The sequence below is a fragment of the Bombus affinis genome, chromosome 16 (genome assembly GCF_024516045.1).
Source record: "Bombus affinis isolate iyBomAffi1 chromosome 16, iyBomAffi1.2, whole genome shotgun sequence".
NCBI lineage: Eukaryota > Metazoa > Arthropoda > Insecta > Hymenoptera > Apidae > Bombus > Bombus affinis.
Window position 1 is genome coordinate 1,555,795 of NC_066359.1, and position 16,148 is coordinate 1,571,942.

General features: G+C 44.6%; 2 protein-coding genes across 3 annotated transcripts; one reads left to right on the plus strand and one right to left on the minus strand.

Moving 5' to 3' along the window:
* Positions 1 to 318: 318 nt before the first annotated feature.
* LOC126925926 (uncharacterized) lies at positions 319 to 3,336 on the minus strand (the record flags this gene model as incomplete). The annotated part of the gene is made up of 1 exon (XM_050741937.1): positions 319 to 3,336. A coding segment is annotated over one exon (1,011 nt), but the record flags the coding sequence as incomplete, so codon positions are not given.
* Positions 3,337 to 5,841: 2,505 nt separating this feature from the next.
* On the plus strand, positions 5,842 to 15,706 carry LOC126925225 (mucin-5AC). Of its 2 annotated transcripts, XM_050740559.1 has the most exons (10): positions 5,842 to 6,419; positions 9,675 to 9,742; positions 9,827 to 10,193; positions 10,359 to 10,539; positions 11,271 to 11,308; positions 11,399 to 11,593; positions 11,699 to 12,017; positions 12,153 to 12,739; positions 12,960 to 13,617; positions 14,566 to 15,706. In XM_050740559.1, exons 1-10 carry the CDS (start codon positions 6,397 to 6,399, stop codon positions 14,935 to 14,937), a joined length of 2,808 nt encoding a protein of 935 aa, XP_050596516.1. In that variant the 5' UTR covers positions 5,842 to 6,396; the 3' UTR covers positions 14,938 to 15,706. The 2 variants fall into 2 exon arrangements, with proteins under 2 accessions (XP_050596516.1, XP_050596515.1); XM_050740558.1 differs by having other exon boundaries at positions 5,845 to 6,419; positions 11,271 to 11,593.
* Positions 15,707 to 16,148: the final 442 nt, after the last annotated feature.

Sequence of the window (16,148 nt, forward strand, 5' to 3'; positions counted from 1 at the left end):
CAAATTACCGAAAAGCAAAGTCGCCTTCTTCTTGCAGCATCCTGTTCAATTTCTATCTACAACGTGACTCATTAAGAACCATGGAGAATCATCGAAGAGTTAAGAAATCTTAGGAGGTTTTCCAAGATCGATATCGTTCGATGCACGGGCTACAACGCCTACCTGCCACCGTGTAGCAATATACACACCAATGTTAAGGTCGTGCCATCTGCGGTGGCCGCGTAACGAAACGTAATGGAAATTGGCGATCGTCAACGCGAAATCTAGGTCAAGTTGATGTCCGGTTCTGCGAAACCGGAATATGTATCAGTAAAATCTTCCCTGGCGCTAGTTCCTTACAACGAACCAACGCATTCACACTCGCAAGAGCAAAGTGGCGCGTTGAAAGTTTTCTTAGTTCGTGAAATTCGCCTTATTTCAATCATGCTGAAAAATTGGAAAAAAAGAAACGCGACTCGCCGATCACCGACTAAAAACGCATCGAAGAATGGGAAATGTACCTACCGAGGCGCATTCCTTATCGTAAATAGTCAAGAGTAGACGAAAGAAGAGTAAGAGTGTTTGGTTGGCGTAGAAAGATCTACGAGTAATCTAGGCGACATCATCTTACGTAATAAAGTAACGACTATTCAACGTATCGTAGAAAAATATACGCACGTGACCACTTTCACGGATTCTTCGCCATGGTGAATGGTGTGGCGAACGGTTGGCTTTACCACGCTGTTTTACGATAGTCGGGAATAGAGGAAACCGTATGACGCAAATATGGCCCTGGCGTTACTGTTCTCACCTCTGCTATGCAAATGCCACGACTCGTCGATCATTTGGCCGTACTCGTTTGCCAAAAGATGAAAGAGGATGAAAAGAGAAAAAGAAAGAAATGAAAAACGAAGGCATCCGGACCGGTCGACCGGTGGGAGGTAGAATCGATGACGATGGAAGGCACTTTCCATGAAATTCCTGAAGGCGCCTCTCGGCAGGTTTCATCATCGCGCTTACCCAAAGAAATCGAAAACTATCAACGACGCCGAACGCATTGTTGCGGCCGAATATTCGTAAGCCTCGTGGAAGATGCAAAATGGCGCCTATTGTGTTGGAGAGCGAAAGTCATCCACGATATTCACACGTGTCTTAGATTCCGGTTCTTGGCTGTCCTTAACATTGAACGGGCTGGTCGTGTTCGACCTTACGTCGAGAGGATGTTTTGCAACTTGCAGATTTCACTTCGATACCCTGCATTCTCACCGATGCAATGGCCAATCGCGTCCACCGCGTCCATCTGCTATTACCATCGAGACAGAGCATAGTACTCGGCTATGGAATTAGAATCGCAGGTAGAAATTTCATTTCTCTAGGATACAGCTGCTGATGGCGAACACGCGTCACATTTTGAGAGAAGGCACGAGCTGTGTCGAAGCTCTGATCAGCAACCGTAGATAATACGAAACGGTATCGTAGACATCGACCAAGAATCGCCAATATCCTCGATCTCGACCACATCCTGGCGATACTCGAAGCGTCGGACACACCCGTGACCAGAGAAAGTGAATTTTGTAAAAGCAAATCCCAAGTAGAAACGAAATGTATCGGCGCCTTCTTCTCGCATCGGACACGCTCTTTTGCAACGTACGTGCCGTTTCTTCGCGTTGCAGGATATCGCGATGTAATAAAATTGGAGGAGCGTTGATTTATTTCTAAAATAATTTACATCGGTGTTGGGACACGGCGTTGTCTCCGCGCCGAGAAATTGAATTTGTCTTCAGGTAGGTTGCTACAACGTCATACCGTGCAAGGAACGCAAGCATCGTAGTCTGTTTGCTATCCCAACATCGCGAACCTATGGCGAAAACTGGAGAAAAGATCGGTCGTCCGCGTCATACCTAAACGAGTAGAATTTCGAAATAGTTGCTCACCGCTATAACGAGCCAGTGGCAAACTTGAACCAACGTAAATTCGATTTCTGCAATCGCGTTCTTCCAACGTACCGTGTACACGGTGCGCTTTCGATCTTGGCTTGTCATCCAACTTAATTTCGATTAGGATGACGCACGAGGCGCGGCGTTCGATGAGCCACGCTCGTGTTCACGAACTTTGTAGTTACATATGCTACCTAGAACGCGAACACGGAGAAAGTGAATCCGGCATCGCCACGTTGTAAATCGCCGATCGAAAAGGCGTGGGCTTTTAGCGTTAAAGCATCATCCGTGTTAAGAATTTCCTTGGAAACGCGTATTTCAATGTCGGTTCACGTGCACAAGACGAGCGGTTACTGTGCAACAACCTCGACGTCCTCTGGAACTTTGCAACGTTACTGCGGAAATTTCCCTATAGATAACTTTTGAAAAAATTCCACGAACAAACGTCTCTCGAAAGTGTATCGAGAAATCGCGCGAATCGCGAAGGTCCATTGAAATGCAGGCCGAGTTCCGCGAAAGTGCAGTCAAGGTTCTCGAGTTGTTCACGAGTATCCCGTACACGCGTGCATCGATATGTTATGCCGCGTATGTATCTCGTACGAACCGTCGTGATTTCATCGATAGATTTCACGGTCAACTTGGATATTCCGTCGATACCGTTGTTCGAGTTTCTAACAAAAAATTTAAAAAATATCCACCCTGGTATTTGTGGTGGCACTCGACGACTTCGACGGCTTCGCGACACAAAGCGCTTACCATCAAACCGTAAGGCTGACATGCCCAATGTACCATCGATATCCTTATGGTCCTTTCGCCGAATATTCGAAAGAATGCATACGCGGCAACCGTCGCGGACGTCTAACGAACGTGTGCGTAGTGGGGATATCGAGCGGCAACAAAGAAAAAAATCCGTTGGATTTTGAACAAAAGATTTATTCCGTTTCGAATGGCGAAATGCAAAGGGTCTAGCGTAACAGCAAAGCAAACACATTCGAAAAGCGTAATTGTTGATTGTCGATCGTTGATCGTTGACTGTTGACTGTGGTCTGTTGACTGTTGATTGTTGACTGTTGACTGTTGACTGTTGATTGTTGACTGTTGACTGTTGACTGTTGTCTGTTGACTGTTGACTGTTGACTGTTGACTGTTGACTGTTGACTGTTGTCTGTTGTCTGTTGACTGTTGATTGTTGACTGTTGACTGTTGACTGTTGTCTGTTGACTGTTGACTGTTGACTGTTGACTGTTGACTGTTGACTGTTGACTGTTGACTGTTGACTGTTGACTGTTGACTGTTGACTGTTGACTGTTGACTGTTGACTGTTGACTGTTGACTGTTGACTGTTGACTGTTGACTGTTGACTGTTGACTGTTGACTGTTGACTGTTGACTGTTGACTGTTGACTGTTGACTGTTGACTGTTAATTGTTGACTGTCGATTGTCGACTGTTGACTGTTTAATAAACTTTTTTGTTGAACATCGAGAGTATTCTTTGGGTACTTACATCTAACACCACCTCGTATTAATTTTTTCAGCTTCTCTTACTGGATATGTTCCACAAGACGAAACCTGTACGATGATGTGGCTTCTTTCTTGCAGATTCGACTATTCGATCGTTCGCTTTGAACACCACGCGAACCATAGAGAAATAGTGTCATACAACAGGATCACGGTTACTATCTGCCTACGCCAACATTCTTTCGTGCAAAAAGCGTGCCTACGTAAAGCTGTTTGCTCGATGCGTCATACACAGTTGCATCCGCTGCTGCTTGATTCATTTTGCAAAAGTTTTGCGTAGCAGAGATTCGAGTAAAATACGAATATCCTTGCGAAACGCTGCTGGCGATGATCGCGAGTTAGGGAAAAAAAACGAAGGCAAGAACGAAGGTAATAGCTCGGTTGAAACGAGAGAGCGTCCTTCTGGCCGGAGAATGCCGGTCGTAATTTCTGGTATACGACGCACCTGTGTTCACGGGCGCGTACAGTCAATGGCCGACCGTATTTAGCCTTCGATTTGTACGCAGAAGGTCCGAGGTGCAGCGGATATAGTAAGCGCCAGGTTGAATGGTAATCGAGCGTGGCTAATTCATCCATCATCCATATACGACCAGGCGAATTCGTAACCGCCGTTTGACTTTACTTGCACAAGTCGTATTCGCTAGCCTCGATCGAGGAACAAGCCTAACTTGACTCGGGTTGGGTCGCATTGTAGTGTAATAACGCACGAGAGAAGACATTGTTCTCTGTCGCTTCGCGTGCTTGCTCGGTAAAGGGGCGCGCACGAGTGCTCTCCTTGTCGAGAGAAAGTCTCGTAGCTATACATATTCGTAGCAGTTTCTGTCGCTTCGTGTATCAACCACGGCCTTTATTTACTTCTTTACTTGTTTATATATAACTAGATTCCCCGTGTATCTACGTTACAACACGTAATCACGCTACACATAATAAACGCATCGTTTAACTTTTAATTACATCAGATGGAAGAGAAGCGAGTGATCAAACACATTCAAATATCCAAATATCCGACATTCAGTCTAATCTTATCCTATCCTCCTCCAATAGACACCAAACCTCCACTTTCGATTCCAATCTCTTTCGCAATACACCGCTAAACGATCCAACGTGTACATTCCAACCTTGATCCAGGTGTCTAAAATGGTCTCAAGCGGCAAGGTTGTCCATGTTCTTCGTCTACTACGGATTTATCGATTATTGAAATTTCTAATACCTTCAAATAGTCTACAACAGCGTTGCAAAGTTTCGTGCAGGATTCGAGTGACGAGTTTACATAGAAGAATGATTAGAAACGTAAATGAAGAGGGATGGGGGATAGAAAGATGATAAAGAAACGATGTCAATGCGAATGTTGGGTATAGTTGATCGCGGATTATCGTGGCATGGCCTGGCCTGGCCTGGTCCTAATGGATCGACATTCTTCTTGCGCAACGAGACGTAAAGACCTTTAACGCGGCACCTACCTTCTGGTTCTCGTCGCTGTGCCTCGATACTTTGTATGTGTAGGATTACGGAACTCGCAGGCTCTACCGGGCCTTGACACCTACGATACCGATCGCGAAGCTCTGGAAACGCGATCGACTAATCGTTGTCGACCTTTCGTTCGATGGAAAAGGCGGAAAATTTCGCGCAACAAACCACTCAGATACTATAGATACAGGTAGCGGTACACGATGAAAGTAAGAGCGATGTTAGTTGAATCCTTGAAACGTGGAATCCTCGAAGCGAGGCGAAAGAAAAGCAGCCGGTTGCTGGGAGGAAGACCGAGCATTTTCACTTTGTCAACGTTCTAGCTGCGTCTGTGTTCGATAATCTTCGCTCGTCTGCCGCGAGCAGTGCCTTTCAACACCGCCATATGATTCACGCGATTCGTGAAAGCGGTTACGCCGAACAAAAACCGAGTCGACACCTCCTTGGAATTCCCGCGATTCCTCCAACACCCGAGAAAACGAATCTCCGTTGCGAACGAAAGGGAAAACGGACAAGTCCGATGATCTTTGCAAAGGTCGTCGGGAGAAGCAAAAAAAAACAAAAAAAAAAACAAAGAAGAGATGGACCGATCTTTACGATGGTTAAGATCGATATAAACAAAGAGGTGAAAAAGCAAGGAGAAAGAACAGCGAAACACAAAGATTCACATAAACGTGGAAACGGTAGATGTAAGAAGACGGTGGACGAATGATACGATACAAAGCAAACTGGATCTGTCTGAGAATAAAACTGAGAGTTCTGCGGCGGAATAGACGGTTAACTAGGTAAACCAGCAGCTAACTCGCTCGCCGCGATTCCAGTGAGTAACCAACCAAATAGTCAGGATCTGTTGAGTCTCGTTCTCGAGTGGCGTACATCGAGTCGAGTTCGACTACGTGGTGTCCAGTTTTCATGGGCTGGTGGGGTGTACTCCAGGTGGCCGTGGTGGGTGGCGTATAAGTAGAGGCCTGCATTCGCCGCCGTTCTCATACCCTCACCACGTCCTTCGACTACCTCTTACTTTTATATATACACACACCGGTGGTCTTTTTCCGCTTCTCTTTCTCTCCTTTTCCATATCCGTGTCTCTCTTCTCGTAGTTTCGTACAACATAGTCGGAGAGTCCTCTGCGTGTCACGTCGGGTTAAAAAGAGGGAGAGAGAGATAGAGAGAGAGAGTGAGAGTGAGAGAGAGAGAGAGAGAACGCGTGAAACGTATCGAAGGTACAGGTCGTGGCGTTCGTCGGAGAGACACGGCTCGTTTCTCGGATCGTCGCAGCTGGAAGCCGAGTGTCGTCGAGAAGAAAGGGCAACGATGACCGCGAGTGTCCGGTGACAAAACGTGTTGCCAGTATTCTACGGTCGTTTCTTCCGTTACGATAGTATTCGCTGGTGCGAAGTTTCGAAGGTTGCTCGACCAACGTGCACCACCACATCTTCTACTTTACATCGTCGAGGAACTAGCGAGAGCAAGAAGAAGTGCAGAATAAGTCAACATGTGGATCAAATTCGCTCTTTTGTAAGTACAATTGTATATCGTGTTTCTTCGGCTTTGAACATCCTTGAACTTTAACGTTCGAAGGAATACGTTTTTATGGAGAAGTCGACGGCGATGGTAAATCACGGATCGTCACGGTGCAGCATTGGAAATTATTTCGCAAGCCGTCGCGCTCGAAAGCGCGGCTAATGGGGCGCAGTGACATTATCGCGCTGCTGTTTTCATTTTCGGCAAGTATTCGTCCGCGCTGCTAACGACGTCTGCTGAGAATGGTGATTAACCGGTAACGTAGTCTGGAAAAAACAGTCCGCGTGGCTTTGTTCTCTCGGCTGTTTCAGCTGGTCGTGTTTCCCTTTTCCGGCATATCTCGGCAATTTTCCTGAAGAACGAGTATATCTCGCGTATGTGGAGAAATTTTCATGGCAAGAGGAAGATAGAATTTCGTGCCAACAGCCGATTCCACTGTCGTTGCAGCGTCTGTATTCGTGGGAAAGGTATCGACGAATGTAACAATTCAATGCGACGAGAATTTCTGAATTCTACGAAATCGACGAGAATGAAATTTTTCTTGCAACCTGGTCGACGAATCTCAATGGAAGAAAAATTAGTTGTCGAAAAAATCGTACTAAATATATAGGGAAATGTGGTTCTTTTTTTCTTCTCGTTGCTCCAACATCTCCATGCGATTTGCGCAACAGTGGAAAACAGGTTAAATAGAAAGTTCTCTCGATTACATCCTCGAACGTTTGCAAAGCTGTTTAACGCGCGATTCATAAAATTACGTTGCACCAGTGGGACAAAAAATATTTGCCGATTTTCAAATAGGCTTTCGCGGTAATGTTGTGAGTTACGTAACGCGAGTGTCTCGTGCCACTGCAGATACCGCGTATACACGTTGTATGCTTACGTAGATAGTGGCTTGTGAGCGAGACAGCTTTCTCCATATGGAAACACGCTAAATTCTATCGCTGTGCTTGCGTCTCCAGCTCAACCTTCCCATCTCTCTCTCGTAAAACTTCGTCTTAACATCTTCTCTGTTTCTTCATAGCCCGCATACCGTCTTCTTCTAAATCTGATTTAATTAGATCTCGATAAATCCGTTAAGAAGATGATGCAAGCAGATAGGAGATTTTTTCCGCCAGGCTCTCGCTTGGTAAAATGAAAGTGTTTAAATCGATAGGTCGGTAACCAGGCGAAAATGGAAATCTGATTTTTCCGACAACAATTTGTCCAATTACGATAATATTTATATATCTACAGGTAGGATCAGCGTTTGATCGATCGATCGATCGATCGTACACGCAAGAGACAGGATATACATATATCGTTGCTTTCGATCGTGTTCGCAAATGTCGCGGTACAACTGTTCGAAGCCATCGACTTTCTATCGAACGGAAACACGCCGAAGCGCATACAATGGAAAAGGATCTCGAATATTTCGCACGACTATTATTCTTTTTGTTTAACGAGAACAGTAAACCGCGTATTCTTCGCATTATTAATCTGTTAAAACAATTACTTTGCCAGTGAGCGATACTCTTTCGGATGCCGAGTAAAAGTTCATTGTAAAAGCGGATATTACAATTGCACGCGTAAAACAAGCTTGCAAACGTATTTCACATCCGGCGAAATATTTCTGGCGTTTCGTTCGTCCTAATATTGGGTTGGCAACTAAGTGATTGAGGATTTTGTCATTAGGTCGTATTGACAAATATATTGACAAATGCCACCTAATGGCAAAATCCGCAATCACTTATAACGCCAATTCAATAAATACACTTTTTATCCGAGCAAATCTTCTACGATCAAGCGATTCGATAAAATTTTCATCGAGATAAATTATCGCGCGAATAATCTGGAAATGAGAGGAAGATGTGGATTTTTCTGGCTGACTGTACGTAAAAATCCGTTGCTTTATTACAATGTCAGAGGGTTAATTTTACAGTAGCGGCTCTCCTTCATCGACAGAGGTAATCGATCGTAACCGATCGACCTTGCGGATAACTCGTTTCCTTGTAGCTGCTCCATCTTTTCTTTTTTTCTTTTCTCCCTCTTCTCGTGGGATTCTCGTCTCGTCTCGCCAAATCGGCCGACGTATGTACATCATCAAATTACCCTTTCGCATCGACGCTTTTACAAATTTGCTTCTCGTTCGATCAGCGACAAGATCGTCTAACGATAAGCGGATCGATGGATGCCGATCGTATGAAATTTTCGGACCTTTGCGTGAATCCGTGCAAACAACCTTGAGCCAAAGGAGGACGAGGTCGCGCTCGTATTCTCAGCCACGCTACTAGACGACCTTGACTTTTTCTTTCATTTAAATTATTCGCGCGCCAGAAAAATCCATCATTTCGCAAACCAAAATCAACTACCAAAATGGTTTCTCCCATCATTTCACATTCGTTGGCAATATTATCTCACGAATCATTAATTCACCCGTATAATTGCTTTTTGCCCAACTTTCAAAGGTCATCATAGGTGAAAGTTTAGAGTAGCTCGTCCTTTTTAAATTAAAAGATTAGATAATCGCGAATATCGAATTTCTCTGCCCAACGTCGTTTAGTATTTTATTTAGTAATTCCACTTGTTCATTGGGAAATATAATAAAAGAATAATTGCAATTTATTGGATGATGGATAAAGTGCAATTCTACCGAGAAATAATCTCGGAATATGTAGTTTCTAATTGTTTAAATAAAAAAAAGAACTGGATTAAGAAGAGTAGAAAAATGATCGCAACGATGTTACAAACGCTATACATTTACTATTTGTTTAAATTAAACTCGGCATTTGCTATCATTTATCGCGTCAGCCATTTGCAATGAATGAAACTATGGACACAAATGAACCGTCAATCGTGTATTTTCCCGCAATTAAATAGATAAAACTGATAAGTTTGCGGTTGAACTTTAAGTCTAAGGGAGCTTATCGCCAGTTTTAGAGATCGAGTACGAGTTGAAAAAGGACAAGCCAAGTTGGTTGCAGCTTCCAGCTCACCGGCCAGGCACGAACTTTCACCATACCGAGCGTTGTCTCGTGGTAGAATCTGTACGGGTTTCTCGGAGATAATGCGTTTGATTTCGCTACGATCTTAACCCATTGCACGCTACCAAATTAATTTGCTAGCTACCTGCTTTAGAATTATTTTTTTTTTTTTTTATTAATTAGCACTTAAGCATTCGAACACTTTCGTAAGCCAACTTTCACGATAGTCTTCAAGGGTTAAGCAAAGGAATTCAGAATGGTAATAAAAGTGGAATTCTTGTTGATTCAGGATATCCTGTACCATCGCAAATACGCTGGCAGACAATGGGCCTCGAAGTAAAGCAGTGTCCATCGAAGGTAATATGTCTTTTCTTATTTTCCGCTGCGTTCAATTATTCGAGCAACGTCTTTCACGTTGCTTTCTTTTCCTAACGTTCGTAGAATTCGTAACCTCGCACAAAGTGCCGGAGAACATCGCACGGCCGTGGGATTACGACGAGGACGACGACGACGTGGTCGACGTGGAAAGAAAAACGATCTCGAAGCACGGGAAACACGCGAAGAAGGTTATACCAAAGTTCGAGAGTTTCGATAAGAAGCCGGGCGATCTGGATCCAGTCAGACGTTTCGATTTCGTCGACGAAGACAAAGCGACTAACGGTAACAACGCGAAACGGCAGGTTCGCGTCGAATTGGAAAACTTCGGCGACACCGGAGTCCTTCAAGAAGATGGTATCCGAAGATCGGATACGCACAGATCGCGGCTGCAGGGTAACAAAGACTCGGTCATTCCTGGAGTGCACATCAGGTAAAGACATTTGCTGTTTCAACGTTAGATTCGCCACCGATTCGCCAATATGCTTGAACGATTATCGTAAAAAACTTCGATGAATATATGAAAGTCGTAGCAGTCGTTTGAAATGTTAAAGTTGAGTCTGCATAAATTTGATCATCGAATTTCGTTGATTTTCAGCGACGAGTATCCGACTACCATGATGCCGGTTCTCACGACGCCACGCGAGGCGCGCGCTTTCGATTTCGTCCCGGTGAACATCATCCGTGACGATGGTAAAGAAACGTCGTTCCACGAACGCAACTTTGGCGACTTCAGCGACGTCAGTTTAGTGCCCGCTGGAACGAATTCGCGCATCCAGGTGACAATTCCTCTCCATTTTAACGCGTTCTTACGTCCAATAGCCGATCATTTCTCGCGCTAGTCAACCGATAAAAGTCATAGATCAAAGAAACTCCTCTATCCTTTTCTCGTTTAGGTTGTCCGAAAAGTTTCTTTCGTTTTATAAGGAAATAATAGACGCACAATGTTTTTTGTTTTATATTTGAGGTGATATTGGGTGTAGTGCGTTAAATAATCACTCGATGTTTAGGTCAACAATATATTTATTAACAAGTGCCTTCTTTTGATCGCGTCGCGTATCGCTCTCGACTTCGTTAGTCAATCTCGCTGCCCGGTAACGACTCGACTTTATCGCTTCCTGGTTCGAACCTAACTGTCGATCGGATTCGATTCTTTTCTTTTTGTCGCCCCTCAATATCCCCACTATCCACGCGTTTGTTAGGCGCTCGCCACCGTTGCCACGCACGCCTTCTCCTCGAACATTCGGTGGAAAGACCGTTGGGATATTGATGACTCATTAGGCACTTCGCTTCGGCAATTTACATTGTTGCCGAGTGCCCCCAAATATTAGTTTATTGAATCATGCGCGAACATAATAATAGAAATAGAACGAAATGAATCATACCTAATTCAATAAAGTAACATAAAACAGAAATTGTTGTTCATCTATTATCACCTTGTTAAACGAATGAAACTTTTCGGACAACCTAATATCTATCCAGAATTAATGTAGAATTGTGGCTACAACAGGTAAAGAAAGGACCGAACGGGAAGGACTACGAATACGAGTACGTATACTATTACTATGACGAGGAGGACGAGAACAAGGCGGGTACAGCGGACTCTGCTGTCACCAATTCTTACGACGTTCCTTCTAGAACTACGTCCGCGCCTAGGCGTGGAGGATCCTCCGCCAACAGAAGCAAGTACAGTAACGTGGAAAGGTCCAGCACGGTGGAACCTGCCAGCAACGAAGTGATACCAAATCGCACTAACAACAGAGGCAGGCAATTGGTCGACGCGGAAGACGTCTCCGAAGAAAGGTTACCTACGAACACTAGATTTCCACCTAGGTGCGTGTTTCATGTGAAACCTTAACCAACGTCTCTTTCCTTTCCATTTTTCCTTCGCGCTGCTATTCGAGTAATAAATATAGCTACAAACTCGTACGACAACAGATCACGATCGAATCACAACACGGCGACCACGGAACCTTCTAGAACCCGCGGGAATCGTCCTAGACCTGGTCTAGACCTCGTTGACTCAAGCAGTTTTCGAACGCATCAAGAGGGTCCGGAGTTTCCTCAGGTTCTACCTAAGGGGCCCGTCAGATTTCTCGGTGTTACTCCGAACGAGGACAATGGAGAAGAGAAAGCGACAGCTAGAGGACGCGGCAGACCACAAAGGGTCCAAGAACCTGCTCCTGTAGAAGAGCTGGTCGAGGACGTGCCCGCTCCCACGACTAGGAGGAGACCGATCACCACACTGTCGCCTCAAGTAATTATTACACCGCTTTTTTAAATGTATCTTTCTTTAATATTAATGCTACAACTCGTATAACTAAAGATAGAATTCATAACAATTATCCGTTGAGCGTATCCGGAACAGCTATGTATTTATATTTCCTTGCAGACCGAAGGTGAAGCAGTCAGAGGATCCTCGCGCGGTAGCGAAGAGAAAGAAGAGCAAACAGAAGAACCGTCTTCGTCAACAGAGAAGAGCAGAGACAAACAACCATCCTTGGAGAAGCAAGAATACGAAGACTCGGATTCCTCTTCAACGACTTCGGCAAGCACCGCTTCAACTGCCACGGAAGATCCAACCACAGAGTATCCGTCTTCGATGGACAAAGTGGCGCTCGACTTGTACGCTTTCGTGCAACAGGGTCAAAGTAATTTGGTGGACGCGTCTAGCAGCGGAGCTACCGATTCTTCGTCAGACGAATCTACGATCTCTAACGAGGAAGCTACTACCGATCTGGCAGCTGTGACGGAAATGTCCGCCACCACGGTGACCCTGGAACCCACGACGATCGCCACTGCGGCGCCACCCACCGAACCAATGACTACTACGGTTGCTACAACTACTACTGTTAGTACCACCACGACTACTACGACTACGACGACCGAACCTCCTACTACTACAACTACTCAGGCACCTGCTGGCAGGGGAAAGTTCAGGAGGCCAGGAATAGGGGGAACTACAGGTTCCAGAAATAGGTAGGAAAAGATTTGAAACAAAGGATTTTTGTACGACGATCTGATTCCTTAACGTTGCGATTAACATTGGGAAAAATCGTCGAATATGAATATAATCGTCTTTGAATATTAATAGAAATTAAGATGTGAAATTTATGGTATCATGCGCGAGTCACTCGCAAGCGGAAGACAATTTTCTTTGCTAGATTCAGATTCAACAGCGTCTTATTTCCTTCTCCAGATTCAAATCCAACGGAAGCGGAAGTACGACAACCACCGAAGCTCCGGCGGAACCAACGCCGCGTACACGAAACCGCTTCGGAGGAAACGGTTCGAACGGCGGTGGTTTCAAGAGAAACCGTCCTGGACAAAAACAAACGTCCGTGGAAGAGGACGCAGTGCAGAAAGAGAGTTCCAGCTCAGTGCACGCGGAACGTCCTTCCTCCGGTACTCGTAGCAGATTTCGTGGCACTGGATCCACGAGATCCGTCTCGTCAACGACACCAGCCACGTCGAATGGTGGGTCGACCGCCGCCTCCAATGGACCGTCAGGAATATCAAGACCGTCTTTCAATAAATTAAACATCAATCGGCGACGTGGAAGACCAACTACGAATGCTCCAAACGCTAGCGAAGAGAGCCAAGAGTCGACTCGCTCGGAAACAGTGAAGGAAACCGCGCAGGAATCTGTTACGACCGCGCCAAAGTCTACTGTTCGTGGGCGACTTCCGGCCACAGGAGTCAGACCAGTCATTAAACCTGGGGCGAGGATAAATCTGAGAACCAAACCGGGACATTCGACGACCACTACGACTACCACGCCGCTGCCTGCAGATAAAGAGGAAGAATCGTCTATCGATGAGCCAGCGGGAGAGGGGACCGAAGAGGAGACTCATGAGGTGAGTTTTAAGGGACATACACACGATCGATGATACACAGCGCAGCAGCAGAAATATCCGACGATTTTTAAGTCTTCCTCCGTCTGCAACCTTCTCTTTGCTGGCGTCGACTGCATACGACGGTAATTCAAATCCTTAGCTAGTTTATTTTAGGTCTTCGTGTTTCGAAGGATCACCCAAAATTCTTAAACACTCTTCCAATAGTCTGAAGTTTCATAATAAAACACAGAAATAAAACAGTAGTTTTTATCGCTACGTTATTATAGTACAGAAAAATGTAAGAAAAATACGGAAAAAAACGGTGTATGCAGGCGGAGAGTTAAAATGAAAAGGCATTGTACTCAGAAGGAAGCGTGAAGATTTATCGTTTCATAGCGGTACACAATGCCGATTCTGTGAAAAATTAACGAAAATACTCGGTGATGTTATATTTGGGAAATATTCATACAGTGTCTTGAACAGTTTGGTAGACAGAAGATACTATACATTTTCTATAGTATTCTGTAACGTTGGATTATGCTGCTGTTGGCGAGAAAATCGTAAGATACCTTGTAAACACTGTTCGTAAACACGTTTGCCTGAATGTCCCTCGGTCAAACTTCTCTCTGCATTTCGCTTTCACTAAATGCCCTTTCGCAAAATGTCACATGCCGTGCATGCTTTGACACTAATTCGCGTCTGTTTCTCATCTTTCGAATACCAGTTACGTACGACGAATGCCTTGCATCGTTCTTGTCGTCAATTTCAGTCAGTCAATTTCATGTTCAATTATTCTTGCACGTTGGAAAAGCTACGAGCATCGGTCTGTAATTCAATAGTCGATACACGATACACCACGAAAATGTTGGTTATGGCTATGAAAATACAGCGGTTCGTGAAAATGCTCCAACGCTTGTGCGTTGTACTATTAACAATTTCTCCATTCACTCAAAATATTTTTTTTTCCAGGCACCGGCAGAGACCAGCCCGCCGCCAACGCGTTCCACCACTGTGAACCCTCTAAACAAACTGCGAAATCGAAACAGACTACAAGTACATCCAAAAACAACCACCAGGGCGCCAGTGTCGCTTGCTTCGAGAAGATCGCCATTGTTACCACGTCGTAAGGTAACCGAGGCACCAGTTGCCCAATCTAGCCAGGAGGAAGCGTCCGAGGAAGCAGACAGTTCCAGCGAAACAGAGGCGACCGAAGCCACATCGGCTGAAACGAGCACAGCAGCGAGCACAAAACACGAGGAAACCAGAGGACTCGGTGGACTTTTAGCGCCCAGGCGCAGGATAACGCCGCGACGACCTGGACAAATCATCTCGCGGGAGTAACAGTGAATAATTAAACGAACGATCCTATCTATCCATCGAGCCGTTTCTATTCCTCGTCGTAGTCGGAATCGAGAAGGATCAAAGTCACTTGAAAACGTGATCAATTACGAATCTGAGGGGAGGCCGACAGAGAAGCTTTTATCGCGAAAATTAACGCGAGAATTCGAGAAGAAAAGGCTTAAGATAGTAAAGATCGCATCGTTCCTGAATCTTCAGTATTCGTGTCATTTTTCAGCTCGAATTTCGTGGGAGAAAAGGGAAATTCTATCGCGTTAGTTTATCTCGATCGAACGACAATCTCGAAAATTGCTGACGAGGCGAGGGACTATCCCCCGGATGTAAATCGTAGATTTTGAAGAAAATTAAGTATAATGACGTAGTTGTTGAAAAAAATATTTGACATGTTTTTTTTTGTCATGCGTATAGAACGAACGTATGAATTAGACGATGGATGTAAGTACGTACATGATGAAAACCGTTTCCGGTTTTCACTCAGAGAATTTTCACTGAATGTGCGCGCACGAATATCACGCGACCGCTATTGAAGATAATAACGCGATTTCTCATCTTTATTTAATAAATAAACGCGATTCTCGTAGAAAGATATCGTCAGATGCACTTTGCTAAAGCGATACGTGGTCGCATTCGACTCCACACTTTTAGAACGATATACAACTCGCGTCGTATCGTAAGACAATGTTTCTGTAATTACAATGTTCCATGATACGCTGTAAATATGATATTGCAATTAAAAATATGTAAACCCAGATATATCGTCACTCTGTTCCCTTTTTACTTTTCACTTTGCATCGTAAGTTCTCTGAAAGAAGTTTTAAGGACAACCAAACCTGAAAATACAATTTACATTAATTCTTAATGTATTTTCGGGCTATCGCGGGGAGACGCGGTCGCTAGAAAACGCCTCAACGGGAGTCGTAAATTCCCGTTACGATTATAATAATCGACACCACGAATAGTTCGATCTCCTTATTTCGGTTAGGATAATAGGGGTGGTTGTTGTAGTATAACACTGCGATTAACAGGGTTATAAAAATGTATATTTCCAACACTTATTACACCAATGAGTTACACCGTTACGTACGATATAAAGGGCATAGACGAGAGTTATAGATGAAGGCCCTCGTGTTGTAATAGAAGTGGCGACTGAACAGACCAGACTTTGTTCAACCGAATGACTAGACTTTGACTTT

Bases quoted from the DNA above. Each gene is read 5' to 3' on its own strand.
- LOC126925225 (XM_050740558.1), top strand. From the start codon at position 6,397: ATGTGGATCAAATTCGCTCTTTT. The intron at 10,194-10,358 runs GTAAAGACATTT...GTTGATTTTCAG, and splicing joins ATTCCTGGAGTGCACATCAG to CGACGAGTATCCGACTACCA. The intron at 10,540-11,270 runs GTGACAATTCCT...TGGCTACAACAG, and splicing joins GAACGAATTCGCGCATCCAG to GTAAAGAAAGGACCGAACGG.